This window comes from Condylostylus longicornis, unplaced genomic scaffold (assembly GCF_029603195.1).
Source record: "Condylostylus longicornis isolate FDR11 unplaced genomic scaffold, ASM2960319v2 ptg000004l, whole genome shotgun sequence".
Lineage (NCBI taxonomy): Eukaryota > Metazoa > Arthropoda > Insecta > Diptera > Dolichopodidae > Condylostylus > Condylostylus longicornis.
Window position 1 is genome coordinate 6,397,127 of NW_026577973.1, and position 15,391 is coordinate 6,412,517.

The 15,391-nt window shown below is 25.5% G+C and overlaps 2 protein-coding genes across 3 annotated transcripts; both read right to left on the bottom strand.

Moving 5' to 3' along the window:
* Nucleotides 1-1,927: 1,927 nt before the first annotated feature.
* On the bottom strand, nucleotides 1,928-5,390 carry LOC129607884 (GATA zinc finger domain-containing protein 7). The gene has a single exon (XM_055519125.1). The coding sequence runs from the start codon at nucleotides 5,388-5,390 to the stop codon at nucleotides 3,480-3,482; it is 1,911 nt and encodes a 636-aa protein (XP_055375100.1). The 3' UTR covers nucleotides 1,928-3,479.
* Nucleotides 5,391-5,678: 288 nt separating this feature from the next.
* Nucleotides 5,679-7,675, bottom strand: LOC129607892 (alpha/beta hydrolase domain-containing protein 17B). Of its 2 annotated transcripts, none has more exons than XM_055519145.1 (7): nucleotides 7,511-7,675; nucleotides 7,207-7,330; nucleotides 6,749-7,080; nucleotides 6,508-6,687; nucleotides 6,074-6,206; nucleotides 5,879-6,020; nucleotides 5,679-5,818 (listed from the first exon to the last, which is right to left on the bottom strand). In XM_055519145.1, the coding sequence occupies exons 1-6, from the start codon at nucleotides 7,522-7,524 to the stop codon at nucleotides 5,937-5,939; spliced, it is 867 nt and encodes a 288-aa protein (XP_055375120.1). In that variant the 5' UTR covers nucleotides 7,525-7,675; the 3' UTR covers nucleotides 5,679-5,818; nucleotides 5,879-5,936. The 2 variants fall into 2 exon arrangements, with proteins under 2 accessions (XP_055375120.1, XP_055375111.1); XM_055519136.1 differs by having other exon boundaries at nucleotides 7,408-7,675.
* Between the last annotated feature and the right edge of the window lie 7,716 nt (nucleotides 7,676-15,391).

Here is a 15,391-nt window from a genome sequence, read left to right on the forward strand (position 1 = left end):
TAAACTGCTTCCTCAGTGTTATTGACCTCCCAATTCGTTAATTAAAATAATTGAAATCTTTTGAATAAATTTATACTGCAAAGTTTTAAATTTGTAATTAATTTGTTAGGAAAACAAAACGTTAGAGAAATAATTACACCAGAAAAACAAAATTTCATGTTCAGGTTTCAAAAATTATATACACATAATATCCAAAAATTGATATACATTATGTGTTTAAGAATATTTTTGTAATTTTATCATACAATTTTAATACATACTGGATACGCAGTAGTCATAGAAAGGCTTGACTGAAGAAAGAAGACGAACACACGCGTCAACTAGGTTAAATGATAAATAGGTTTTACATATCTCATGTTTTGGAAATTGAAATTGGGACTTCAAAATAGTCGCAATACTTATATGCAGCAACATACATGAGCTGAATTTTATGTTAACAGTGATTTACTGCAATTTTAAAGTCAAAGAAACATAATTCTTTTTTACAGTATAGAACTTTACCATTATTAAATAAAAATGATGAAATTTTAAAGAATATTCAATACAGTGATCGTTCACATAGTTACCTTAATATAGAGAAAATCGATGCAAATCTATAAAACGTTTAATACCATTCCCTTACTTTAAGTCATTTACGAATAACTAAAAATTGTTTGGTTTTCCAAGAAATAATAATTGAAAAATTTTCCAAGAATGGAAAAATAACTTTTCTTATATTAAAATTAAGTATGAACTTGGCTTCGAGTCATTGGGATTAAAGTTCTAAATTTTCGGTATCAAAACCGATTATAAGATATTACTTTTAAAGCAAGAAATTACTGATTTAATTATATTTTCTTCAGTGTAAAAGAATATCAATGGAGTAATAAGTGGCACAAAATATTAATACGTATTTTTAAGACGTTCGCGGACGCGAATACTATAGCATTCATTTTCATAGTGATGCAAAATAGCGTGAACGCTATATTATTCAAATTTTAAAGCCAATTTTTATTCATTTACATAATTAATGTCACTCTAGTTGAAAAATATTATCTATATCGTAGTGGATGCTATAACATTCATTGTATATAATGGCTAAAATACAATGTTCTGACTGTTCTTATAATACATGTTTAATCAGATTTGAAATATTACAACTAGTTTCAAAAATAACTGCCTGTATATTTTTGTAGCTCCCTGAAATTTTTAGCGTCCGCGAACGTGTTACGTATATAACACCGAATAATAAAAGGAAATAAAAACTCCACCAAATTTTTATAAAATCTATGTACAAATCTCAGAAACCGTTGGGATTTGACAGACAATAAAAATTTTCCTCATTTTTGATGTCGTCTAAAACTGTATATTTTTGAACAATATGCAATGTTCAAAGGCTTTCAGCAAATGTTTTTGAATGTGGTAGTTTGTAAATTTTACGCTTTGGGCACAATTTGTTTACGCTTTGGGACTCATAGTTTGCATTTCTCTCTTAAAAAAATTCATTTTAAATGTAAACGTTGCAATTTTTTTCAGTACTATCGAATTCTACTAAGTTCACTTGTAGGAAGCCTTTAAACCTTAAACAAAAACAAAATAACTTTTATGTATTTTCAATTATGTATTTTAACACTTAAAGATTTATTTCTGTTTCTTTGTTTGTTTTTGTTTTGTAATTTTTGTAACTTCCATTAATTTTTTTGTTTTTTTTTTCGAATTTTCAAAATTCTAAATATTAACAAAATGAAAAAAAAATGGAAAAGGAAAGTGTAATTTTACTTAAAATTACGTGACATTGATTTTAAATTTTTTTTTATTTCAAATATATAAGTTTATATAAGAATATATATAAGTTATACATAAATACATGAATATAATATTTTGATATATAAGTACAATATATTTATTGTATTAAAAATGCAATATTGAATCTTTTATTATTTATAAATGTGGTACTTTTTTTATTTTTTGTGTGTTAAATAGCTTTTTCGTATTTTGAAATAGTTTTTTTTTTTTTACTTATAACTAATTGTTTTGGATTTCTTCCTTTCTTTGTATCCATTCGCTTATAATTTTCTTTTAATTTTGAAATAACTTTTTTTCAGTTAATATTTCTTTTTTTTTTATATATTTTTTTTTTAATTTTATTATAATTTGATTGTAGTAATTAAAAATAAATCAGATTTAACTTGGCACAAAATATATTTACTTTTGAATAAAGTATTTTTACTTTCACATTTATTTTTAATATTTTAATTATTGGTATGTATTTATATGAAAATTTTATAATAAAAATAAAAAGTAAAATAATTTAAAAATTTATTTAATTTTATTATTTGCTTTTAAGTTATTTTAACATTCTCTTTTACAATTTATTTTGATTTTGCAAAATATATTTATGATGAAATTTAAATTAAACTTGTAATTGATTGTTTCTAAAATTAACTTAATTGATATTTTATTTTTTTTTTTTGTATTTTTATATATGTATATGTGTATATGTTATAAATTCTAATGATAATATGAAATTATTTTTATTTTGAAATATTTATATTACTTAAAAATTTTTTTTTAAAAAATTTAACTTACTTAAAATATAATTAACTTACAGTCAATACTCTCAAAATGTTCAAAATATCTCAAGAGAAAAATTTAATTGAATTATAAGTGAATGATTGCACGAAAATTAGAAAAATTGACGAATTTTATTTCAAATAAATAAAAAAGTTAGAATATTATTTACTTTTTTAATAATATTGCGAACACATAGACATTGAGCGATACAACTGTTTTAATATTTTATGTATTTTAATATAATATATGTATATACGTATGTATACAATTAAATTATTAAATGCGAATACAATATTTTTTTGAACTGGATACAAAGTTTTATAACATAATGCAAATTTAAAAAAAAATATATGTTTAATTAATTGTTTTTATTTTTTTGTTTTATTATATAAATACTATGAAATAAAAATTCAATACAATGAAATTAAATTTATAAATTTATTCTGGAAAAATTGAAATTGCACAATTTAAATTTTACGTTGTTATATTTTTAAACAATAATTATTATTTTTGAAAATAATTTCATTACAAACTGCTATAAAATATAACTTATATGCACTTTCTAATAAATCTCTCGGCTAAACTGCAATTCTTGAAATTTAAATTTCGCAAAATGAAACTACTATTACAATATATAAACAAATCATACATAAATTCTGCGTAGATATATATTAATATGTAAAAGAAATTATCACAAAATAATAATTATAGAATAATTAAGTCAATTTTCCGGTAAATTTTTTTTTGCGTTTTTCACTTTTTTCTTCATTAATTGTTTTTTTTCCTTGTTTAAATACTTTTCTTCTTATAATTAAATTAAAAAAAAAATATTTTAAGTTGCTTAAAGATACAAAATAAAATATATATATAATATTATGTATAGATATATGTATTATATTTTCTTCCAATATAAATTTTAATTTATTTTAACACGTTGTCTCTAATACCCGATCAGAATTTTTCGTTGTATTTCTAGGTGATTTTATTACAGATTGTTCATGAGTTAATGATGAGGGTGCAGTACTTATCGTTGATGTAATTGTATTAGAATTTGTTGATGATTGCTGCAATGCAGCTAATTCGGCTGCTGCTTTTTTAGCTTCACTACAACGAAATTGTTTTAAATAATCAGAGAAATCAGCACCGCCACTACTTCCGATACCAACAATACCAGAGTTACTACCGCTTTGATTATGTTTAATTTGTTCACTCAAACGGCGTATATTTAACTGTAATTCGTCATCTTTTTGTGTTGATAAAGTAGAACCTGATGAAAAACTATGCCTTGCTTGCATTATGTTCGGATTAAAAACATTCAATAAGCTTTTATTAATTTGCTGAGATTGCTGTTGTTGCTGCTGTTTATGTTGTTGCGGTTGATTTTGTTGCAATTGAAAACTTAATGAAGAATCCTTACGAGGTGAGCAATTTGCCGATATAATATTTCGATTAGATTTATTAACTGCCGATGGTGATGTTGGTTGAGGTTGGGATGTTTGTTGAACCGATGGATAGTTATATATTGATGTAGACGAATACTGATTATCTGGTGGAGCTATAAGAAATGTTGGCGATGAAGGTGGTGGAGGTATTTTATTGTTAAGAGCCCGCTTAAACTCGTCTTCCGTAAAAAATGGTGATTTACATCGTTGTAATTTTGGTCTATTATTAGTGTTTGTAAAATTATTATCCGATATCGAAAAATCAGCAAATTTCGTAACTGAAAACGATTTTGATTGACGATATGCATCTTGTTTTGGAGAACGTTTAATATTATTATTACTAGTAGATATTTTATTAATAATTTCAGATTCTTTCCTCCAAACCCATGGATCAGACGTATCAATATTGCCACGACTTAGAGAGCGTGTTTCCTTCGACAATTTAGAACTTTTTGTTGTACTTAGTTTTGGTTTTCTCAAAGATGATACAATTATGTCATTCCTATTTTCAGAATCGGGCATCTTCAGCCATGGGTCTGAGGGAACATATATTAAGCAACCTGTACTTTTATTATTTGCCTTACATTCATACGTAAATATGCCGTCAAAATCGGAAATGTTTGGAGATGTTTGTTCACTTTTTGCTTTATGTTTCCTTTTTATGTCTATTTTCTCAGTAGTACGATCTAGAAATGAAGCTTTATTGAGAGGAATCGATGCTGAAGCAATATTATTATTCATTATGTTGTTTGGATTATTATTTTCATGATTATTATTTAATGAAGTCTCATAATCATCACTTGGTGAAACCTTTACAGAAACTATATCATTTTCATCTGAAACCATAATGGCATGTTGATGACGAACAGGGGGCCTAGGGGACAAACTTCTGGTAGTCCTTAATTGTCGATTTGGTTTTGATTCACCCAAAGAATTAGATTTTTCTAAGGAAGCGCGATTGGATGATATTGCAACTTCAGTATTTCCCATTTCAATATATTTTTCTTTTCTCACATCTTTAGTTTTCAATTCATTTCTTTGAACTTTTCTCATATCCAAATGGGGGCTCGTAGCGGCATTTCTTGTTGATATTAAACGTCTAGGACTTGGATTCGGCTTTGCATGATATCTCTGATTTTTATCCGTATTCTCATTTACATTTTTATTAAAATCCTTGAGCAAATTTTCTTCACAAGCATGTTTCTGATCAATTTTCGGGCTTCGAATGCAACGTAAGCCTGGACTTGTGTTCGCATCACATACCGATTTGCAATTTAAATACCTTGAATCTTGTCCGGTATGTTCTAAAATATTTTGCTGCTTTGTTAGTAAAGGATGTTGTAAAGAATTTAAATTCGGACTTTTCGGGCATGTGCATTTTAGAACACAATCCATATGGGAAGGAGACTTTAAGTTATTGGAATATATAAAGTTGGTTGCACTTGGTTTATGTGGAGACGACAAAGATGATGAAATCAAACTCTCCTTAGTAGGCAATATTGGAGATTTCTTCGGTGTTTTTGGGGATTGAGAATAATTTGTTTTTTTAAAATTATCTGTAGTTGTTATGGATGTTGAGGAATTAAATGCATATGAAGACAAACGTTGACCGGATTGGCTCTCCACTGAGGCTTTTTCTAATCTAGTGGCAACATTATATGACTCAGAGATTGTTGTTGCACCAAGCTTGCGGGTTGATGCATTTGTTTCGTTTAATAACTTATAATAATTTGAATGTGTCGCCCCAGCACAAGAGCCAGTCCCCTTATGCTAGAGTAATTTTTCAGCCAATGCTTTCGTGGAAACTGAACTTGATGTCGAAGCTAAAAATAGAAAAGGCAGCTAACAAAATGCTTCTTCTTGGCATACAATTAATTAAATACCATCATTTGGATCTTTTTCAGTATTACTTTTTTCGGCATTGGGCTGTGATTTTAATTGTCATTTAACTAATTCTACCGTTAAAAATTTTTTTAATCGGTCAAAATATTGACTATGTAATTCAACATCATTATGCCCGGCACCCTAAAAATTTGTTGTTCAGATATGAAAATCATAATAAAAATAATATTACTTACTTCAACCCAAAGGGGTTCTACAGCTTTTGGACACTTTTCATAAATTCCAATGCCATGAGAGAAATCTATTACCTCATCGTCTGTTCCGTGTATCACGAGAACGGGAGATTTAACCTTTGATGCCTTATCAATACTAAAAAAAATTTTTAAAACCTTAATATATGTATTTCAAAATTTTTCGTTGTTGAATAATTTAAAATCAATTCTCAATTCAATTTCAACAATTAGAAAAGTTCAAATAATCTATAATAATGATCGTTTTGTCATATGTATGAAACAAATTTCGTTGTAATTTCTTATCGACAATTTTTAGATAGCTAATCTACATTAAAATGAACTTTAACATTTGAATTGTACTATATTCTTTAGAAAAGTATTAACTTAGTCTAAAAAGGAAAAAATCTCATTATTTTTAAAAGGTTTCTTAGAAATACCTGGGAAATGCGTCAAAAAACCAAGTCCGTTTTGTTTTTCTAAAAACAACTCTCATTCCAGACATCAAAGGAGAATGTAAGATAACCGCACCAACTTCATGTTTTGTTGCCAAATCTACTGTTGGTACAGTTCCTATACTTTGGCCATAAAGTATTATGTTTTCAGGACTAACATTAAACCTGAAATTCAATTTTTCGTTATTCGCATATCTTATCAAAAAATTTTATATTTTAATAATACCTTGATTTTAAGGCTTGCCAAGCTGCGTCAATATCTGCATATAAATTTTTTTCAGATGGCTTACCACCGCTCATACCATATCCTGAATAATCATAGCTAAATATATTGCAATTAATACGCGCACCTAAACCTAAATAGAAACTACTCATTTGACCTAAATCAACAGCATTACCATGCGAAAATAGTAATGTATATTTTGCATTTTTACTACATTTTACATAAATGCATGTTATTAAATTGCCACGTGAAGTCCTTGTAAAAAATCCTTCAACTTTACCTTTATCTCTTTCCGAATATTGCCATTCAGCCCTTTCTGTTAAATGTAGATTATACTTTAAAATAAAAAAAAAATAAAAAAAAAAGTAGAAACTCTCGATAAATAAAATTTTTAATACAAGAAAATGAGTAAACAATGAATCACTTTTATTTGTGCTACGATAACAATTTTTTGAGTTTACCTTTGTATTCGTATCATCGGCAGATGTGAGCTTATATGTTGGTTCTGGTGGTTGGAAGGCCAATTTTGCTGCAATAGGTCCTGGACATGGCGGACAGCAAAACATGCAACATAATTCACTTAAACTAAAAAATACAATTATTGTAATAATATCAATCCAAAATATAATTATTTTTATTATTTCTTTTTTATATTTAATTACATATCAATTTTTTTCATATCAGCCACTTTGTAGTAGGACGATCACTTGACATAAGACAAAGAAATTCTCTACAAACATAAACTTTCTAATAAACTTCATTTACCTTAAACCGTTCATTTGGTATATTAATAACTTTGTTTTTTAATTTTTTTGTTAAATATCCTAACTAAAAGTCTCTAATAACTAAATATATTTTTTAACGTTGCTAAGATATGATAATGATTAATTTTTATTAATTTTCATTTTTACGAAGAGAAAAGAAAAAAACGAAATATGTATGTCTATATATTTTTACTTGACAATGACAATTCGTGATATGCGAATACTAAGTACTCGTTACTTCAAATATTCCAATTTCAAGTACATGTTGTTCTAGTTACTTGTATATTATATTGTCATATCATCCTGTCATATTGTCATATTATATTCTTATTATAATTTGCGATGTCTCGTCGATTTAATTGTGCTAGATTAAGCATAATGAATGCTTTTTTATGCTAAATGTTAAAAACTTTGAAATTCAGATGTAGTAGAACTAAAACAAGGAACGATTAAATAGAGTATCACGTATAACATATATGTGCGTATATCTATAACATATAAACATATCCATCTTGAACAAAATAATTCCAGTCTAATAATATTACATCATAAAACATGACGGATTAAAAACACTGTCACCCGCAAACGAATTCATATACATAACATAAATAACATGAAACAAGTAATTTTGTTTTCAATTTTGAAGCTAAATATTTCAATATTTGATATCTGTTTTGACATTACCAGGTTCCTTTTTAACAATTGCATTAATATTATTCATGTAAAAAATTAAACATTTCGGATGTCTTTTTCAAAGATTTTTTAACGATTTTTAAAGTCACTATTATGGCAAAAATGCATGTTTGAAGAAACTCAACACAAAAATAAAATCTGTTACGGTAATTTTGGCATTGAAAATACCAATATCGCAGTACTGATTATATTTACTGTGGCAGCTTTGTATTTAATTTATTCTTATACTAGCTTTATATTATAACATTATCTTTCATAATTTTAAATTTTATTTTTGATTTTGAATTTAATATTTTTTTTATTTTTTACTAAGTTTTGCTTTTCCATTGAATGACTTTCAGAGGTGTAATAAATAGAAACATTCTTAAAATTTTGCTGTTTATATCTAATTGTTATAACATAATGTGTACGTATTTTTAAAAGTAACAGGTAAAAGTAATAAAGTACCTGGATTGCAGTACATCCCTAATGAGTATTAAAAAATACACAAAACAAAATATCGATAGAAATGTCACAAATTGATTATAAATTCGATTAAAAGATGTCGCATTGTATACTAAAGAGCTTAATGTTTTAAATCAATATGTACAAGTTTTCCTGTTAATTCACAATGACTTAATAATCTAATAATTTTTCAAAAGGCTAATGAATAGTGTTTAATATTTTATTTAGATTATGGAACAATTTTGTTCGATTTGTACAAAATTGGATTCACACTGTATGAAAACAGCTTCATTTGACAGTAAACTTGCTTTGGTTGACATTGTTGGTTTATTTACAAATTTTGAAAAAATATCTTTGTATTTTGAAATATTTTTGAACTTACAGTTATTAAAAATTATTATGAATTTAAATTTTTTAAAAATTTTTCGAAGTTTCTTTCAAAATTTCCTTTGATTTGAGGAAAAAATCCTAAAGATAAATCAATCACAATAGTAAAAGCAGTTTTACTTTGACAAATTTTTCACAATGTAATTAAAAACTATGTATGTGTAACATATTATTCGAGAATAACATGTTCTTTGTAGTGTGAACAGAGTATAAATTTGTGGGAAATTTGCTTCCGGAAATTTAATTTCAAAAAAATTTAATGAAAAAAATTTTAATAAAGAACAAAAAAACCTGTTTTATACGAAAACAAGTCTTTTTATGTGGGATTTTATTAACATGTTAATCGAGAAGAAAACCTGTTATTCTCCAATAGTCTGCGCAGATATTAAGCACCATCTTTATTATGAAAAATGAAAAGTGTAGTGTACATGTGGTTAGTGAAATAAGAGAATCCTTAAGGAGAAAATTGCAAGAAAAACGTTTTTCATATAAATGAAATATACAAATAAATTCATAATAAATCAATTTTTTTTTTAAAATATGAGCTTTAAGTTTAATTTGGCGTGACTCCAACCCTAAAAAATCATCAAAATTTTGAACAGATAAAACTGGTTTTACAGACCAATTATTACCTTTGCACTAACTTGGCGTTTCCGTACAGGAACTAAAGATCTTCCAAAAGGAAATTGGTATTTTGTGTTAAAATTAAAGGTTAGATCTTTCTTCGATATCACAATTTCGGTACGTTTTTCCTCGACAGCCGATTTACTTTTTATATGTTTGACACTTTAGTGGAGGTATATTAATTTAGAGATGGAGTTAATCATAACTTGAAGATGCGTATAGGCACTGCTTGTTTGAAGTTCCCATGCATGAATCTAATAAATTTCTTTTGCTACATACATATATGCATGATCTTTTCAATAGTGTGAATGTATTGTCTTATACCATATATTTATTAATTTTTCTATTACAACTGAATTTAATTGAATGCCGCTATTACTCAATAATTTTTAATAATAGTATAAGCTCGAGTTCAAAATAATTTTTTACATTAAATGCTTAAAGCTTTAATAGTATAAAGATTCCATTTAACTTTTTATACCGGCTGTTCATGTTAATTCCACTAACTTTTGTTTTATCGCTTTTTCTTTTCATCATCCTGTCAGTGAAAAATGTTTTAAATTTAAAATTTTCACAAGTTTTGTATGCTATATGTACGCTACAATATATGTACATGTACCTATGTACTTACGTATATATTTATAGGTATACTTTCTGCGATACTTTCTCCTCCATGTTTTAATTATTGCTTCCGTGTTTATTTACTTCTTTTTCTATACCGCACCAAAAATTTATTAAAATTCTAATCGCACACTTAAAGATCCTTGTTTTCTCAATTTTTTCATTTATTTGGACATTTTTTTCTGTTGAAAATTAAAGAACTATAAAAATATAAAAATTAAAGAAAAAATTCTCTGAAATTTTAAAAAACACAATTCTCCATTTCTTGTACTGTACCTTTTAACCTTTTGCCGATTGCCTTAATAAGATCAATAAGTTTTGTTGCAGTTTTTGTTTCATACCATTTTCACGATAATTTTTAATTATTTCATGTTGCTATTTTCCTTTTCTATGTCAATTATGCTGTCATTTTAAATATGGTAAGAATTCAATTTTATTTCCGTAAAGAATTTTTTCAGTTTAAAAAGATGTTGGATTTTGTGTTCTCGCTGATAAAATATACTTTTTCTTGTAGGTATGTATGTATGTACGTGCGGATATAAATAATAAACTGAAGTTGGGAAAACAGTAAACTTAAATTGTTACATAATATGTATATGTATAACTAATTATGTAATATTGGAAATGATGATCGAAATACTGAAAAGAAATTTTGAAATTCAAGGAAATTGTTAGAGTCTCCACCAGGTTTATTTTTATGGATATTTCGAGAACAGGAATTATGAGTAGTTTATGTAGCGGAGTGTAGTTTATATACATCTATATAAACTACATGAATATAATGAATATCCTAGACTATGGTTTCAAGATTTAAAGAAAGAGAAGCAGAAGCGAATCATACTTCTTTTTTTAACCTTAGCGTTTAACTTATTTAAATTATTAAATAAGTTACGTATTGTGTATTATAATGCTAAGTATAAGGGCTACTAAAGCTGTAATTCGAGAATCAATTTTGTGTGAATTTGTAATTCGAGAATCAGTCTATCATTCCTCTTTGATTGTGGCTTCAACGACCTTGATTAAAAGTATCAATTCTTATAAATTTGCAATACATAGGGAGGTATGGTACATATGGAGTGTTTTTGTTGATTTATGCGTTATCCCTGTTCTGAATATGCATTATTAGAACCATTTGAAAAGCAGAATCTTAACGCTCCAGTAAACCCTCTTAAGTCCAGCAAACCATCTAACACTTATTGTTTGTGTCGTCTTAGGATAAATATTTCGGGGGTTGATTTTCTATCGAATTAGTTTAGTTGAGAATTTGTTGATTTAAATAATTTGTACTTACCCATAGTTAATATAAAGCGATTATTTAAAATTATTTCTATAAATTTTTTAAAAATATGAAAAATGAGTTGTAGGAGTAACTAATTGCAGATAATGGACATTTTAAAGAATAAACCTTTTATAAAAGTTGAACAGGAACTTTGTGTTTTATTTGAAATTTTAAAATGTGTCTATTTGTTGGAAATAAAATTCCTAGAGTTCTTGTGCAATTATATACACAATGACGATCCAATGATTTATTTATAATAGAACCATCGCAGATATTTATTTAACGCATTTAATAATATTTTCTTTTACCTTTATTTTATTTTATTTCTGCAATTGCTTTTATTAAAAAGGGATATTCACGTTAATTTCTTTTTTTTTTCTTTTATTTCCTGCTTTTGCATGTGCATGAATAACAAACGAAATTGTATATATTGAAAGAAATTGCCGTGAGCTTTAAATGATGAAAACCAAAGGATTTTCTTTTTTTTTCTTTTTTTTTGTTAATATTTTTTGGTAAATTAAAAAGGAAATTAAAGGACTTTGAAGGATGTATATTTAAAGTTTTTATAGAAAAGAGGAACAGACACACACATGTACATATGTATAATTTATTTCGCGCAAATATGTTCTGTACAGTTTTAAAAATTTTCAATTGGTTATAGCTTATTTTAAGTAAATAATTAATAACCAAAAGCAAATTCTGGTAAATTATGTATGTATATACTTATAACTGACTATACAAAACAAGTTCGAATAGATCTTGAAAAAATTAAAGATTTCATAATTTCAAAAAAAAGTACAATACAAAGTAAATAAATTGTTTCAAAACAAAAATGCAATATGTTTAAAATAATAGATTATTAGAAATTTTTAGTCCGACCTCCGAGTTTTTGATAGCCACTTCATGAGCGGTCATTGAATAATTTGAGTTTCAATTCTATAATTAGTGCCAAGTTTTCCCAAGATAAAATTCTCTTTTAAATTTTGCCATGCCAATAGATGCACCAGTTGACAGCCATGCCAATAGTTGCACCAGGCTGTCAATAATTGTCCACAAAAAAAAAATAATTTTTAATGTTATTGTTGATCAAATTTTCAATGTGTCATTTGATTAAATTTTTGAATATGAAAGAGTCTCATATTCTAAATATTCTAAATATTAAAATATTCGAATTATATTTTACGGATGGTCAAATTCTTATAATTATTCTGTATAGAAAAGTTTTATGAGAAATAACGCTTAAGAGTGTCAATAATATTGTAGCCGGCACGTTATAGTTAAATTTTAAGCTTAAAATTCAATAAAAGACGAGAGAAAATAAAAATTTAAATAAATTTATACAAAAATTTAAAGAACACGAATTTAAAACTAATTGAGCCTTTGGAATATAACAGCCAACGGCAAATATCATATATTCAATACAAATTTTATATTTCTGGTTGTGATAATTTTCTATGTACATATGAATTTAATGTCCACCATTTGAAGTTGATTTAACATATTTAATTTGTTTTGAGGTATCAATATTATCGAAAAATGTATGTATATCATAAAGAAGGTTTTGAAAATCTTTTCATAATGAGAATAGGTGATTGAACTATTAACTATCATGAAAATATTTTTATACTCTTATATAATAAAAGTAATAATTTCTCTGAAATATCGTCTGTGTTGAGCCAGTGACAAAAATTTTCTGAACTTTCATTTTTGATTTTTATTTTACTCTGACATAAAAAATGCGATACTGTAACGGTAATAGAAGTGTTTAGTAATAGTAATTTATCACTCTCTACTTTATTTATCCGCCCTTCTTTAGGGGATAACTGAAGTATAAATACATTTTCAAATAATTTAAAAATAATTGTTTTATATGTACATTTTGAAATTTTAGTGCTGCGAAGAAGATTGGTACAAGTACATTTTTGTAGAAATCCTGGTAAATTATTTATACGTATATGTAAATACTTATAACTGACTATACAAATCAATACATTATGTTAATATTTAATACAAACTCTTATAAATATATATTTGACACGCTATTTAAAAAGTGACAATGCAAAAATCACGGAAATAGAATTATCATAAATTTTAAAATTAAAAGTTACAGTTTTCAAAAACCAAAAGACATTTGGATATTTTCATATAAATTGATAGACATTGTCATTTATACTCGTAATGCTGAAATGAAAACTATATTGTTACAATAGACATTACATGTTTTCCTGTTACATAAAAATAAGCTTTTTGAAATCCCATATTATGTACTTAAATATAAATTTCATAAAATTTACTTAAAATGAATTTTTGTTGAAAGTTAGCAAAATTGCCAAATTTTAGGTATGTAATGTCGCTTCGGTTTGTATATAGGTGTTCGTTATATGTATTCTATTTAAATTTTAGAAAATTTAAATTTTAAAACTACGTAGCCATTTATTTACTAAACATATTTCATAAAATTTAACAAAAATATCTATGTATATGTATAATCTGATTTGTTTTTTAATTTTAAATGATTTTCGAAATTATAAGAAAAAAATTTTAATTGATTAAGAAGGCAACCTTTTTAAGAATTAAAAAGGTTGCAAAACCATTTTTTAAATTAGTATTTTTTTTTTTGTAAGAAGATAAGGAAAATTTGAACTCATTCTGGAATTTTTCACGTTGTTATCACCATATTTTGTATTTTCAGGGGCTTTAAAGATGTTAGAAAGAAGTTACAAAGATAGAAAAAAAACGAAATAAATTGACCTTTTTTTTTTGTTGGTGAATAGCTTTGAATATTAAATCTAAATTCATTATTATTCATAGTATTTATTTCTGGAGAATTTCGACCTTTCAAATTGTAAATTGATATTTTCATAAACATGTAAATAAATATTTATTTTTTAATAATTTTAATTATCAAGTCCAAAATAAAATATGAGAAATTATTTTAAATTTATATTTTACTTTATCTTATCTATATTAGGTATGTATATAATAACGTATAAATCATTTATGATTTATAATAAACCTGAATTTTTAGCATATTTAGAAAAAATTTTTGAAAAAAATGTGCTTAATAGTTTTTACTTTATAATATTAGAATGTTATTTTCTTAAATTATAATTTCGATCACTGAAATTTTTCGAAAGCGTAAACTTTACTAGAATTTCTATTAAAATGAGAATTTAAAAATAATCGTTTTTTTAGTAATAATATTAATTTTAGTAATAATAGTAAACTAAAAATTCAATGTCTGCCAGAGCCCTTAAATGCAACACTAAAATGGTTGCTATTGAAATGTGTCTTTTAAATTTTACTTGAAAATTTCTTCTAAAGGTATGCAACGTTATATGATTTCAGCATAATATTATGCAATAGTATTTAATTTTCAATATATAAGATATAAATACATAGCAATATACGAGTACAGTATAAGTCCTATATTATGTTAACATAAAGTGTGCTATTTTACAAGCGATTGATTTTAACTACAGTACTTACATTACTTACATTAATTTTAATACATCTAATCTAATATATCTTATTTTAATTTAATATATCTAATATTAATATAATAAAATGGTTGTTTTAATCGGAGACGTTTTGTGAAAGGGTATTTTAAATTAATATTTTTAAAAAATTAGATTTACGTTTACGCAAGAACATAATGTTATATGTAATATACATAACATTGTGTAATAACAGTAACAGTTTATCATAAAATCCTAAAATAATATTCTGATATTCTTATAATAATACACTTATGTACTTTATATAAAAACTGCGAATTTTTTGGCTTCTTGAAGAAATTTAAATTAAGTGTTAAAAACGGTTAAAATTTCATAT

Coding starts and splice junctions, on each gene's coding strand:
- LOC129607884 (XM_055519125.1), bottom strand. CDS start 5,390: ATGGATTGTGTTCTAAAATGCACATGCCCGAAAAGTCCGAATTTAAAT.
- LOC129607892 (XM_055519136.1), bottom strand. Junction 7,081..7,206: donor CCGATGATACGAATACAAAG/GTAAACTCAAAA, acceptor TTTATTTTAAAG/TATAATCTACATTTAACAGA. Junction 6,688..6,748: donor TGGCAAGCCTTAAAATCAAG/GTATTATTAAAA, acceptor ATTGAATTTCAG/GTTTAATGTTAGTCCTGAAA.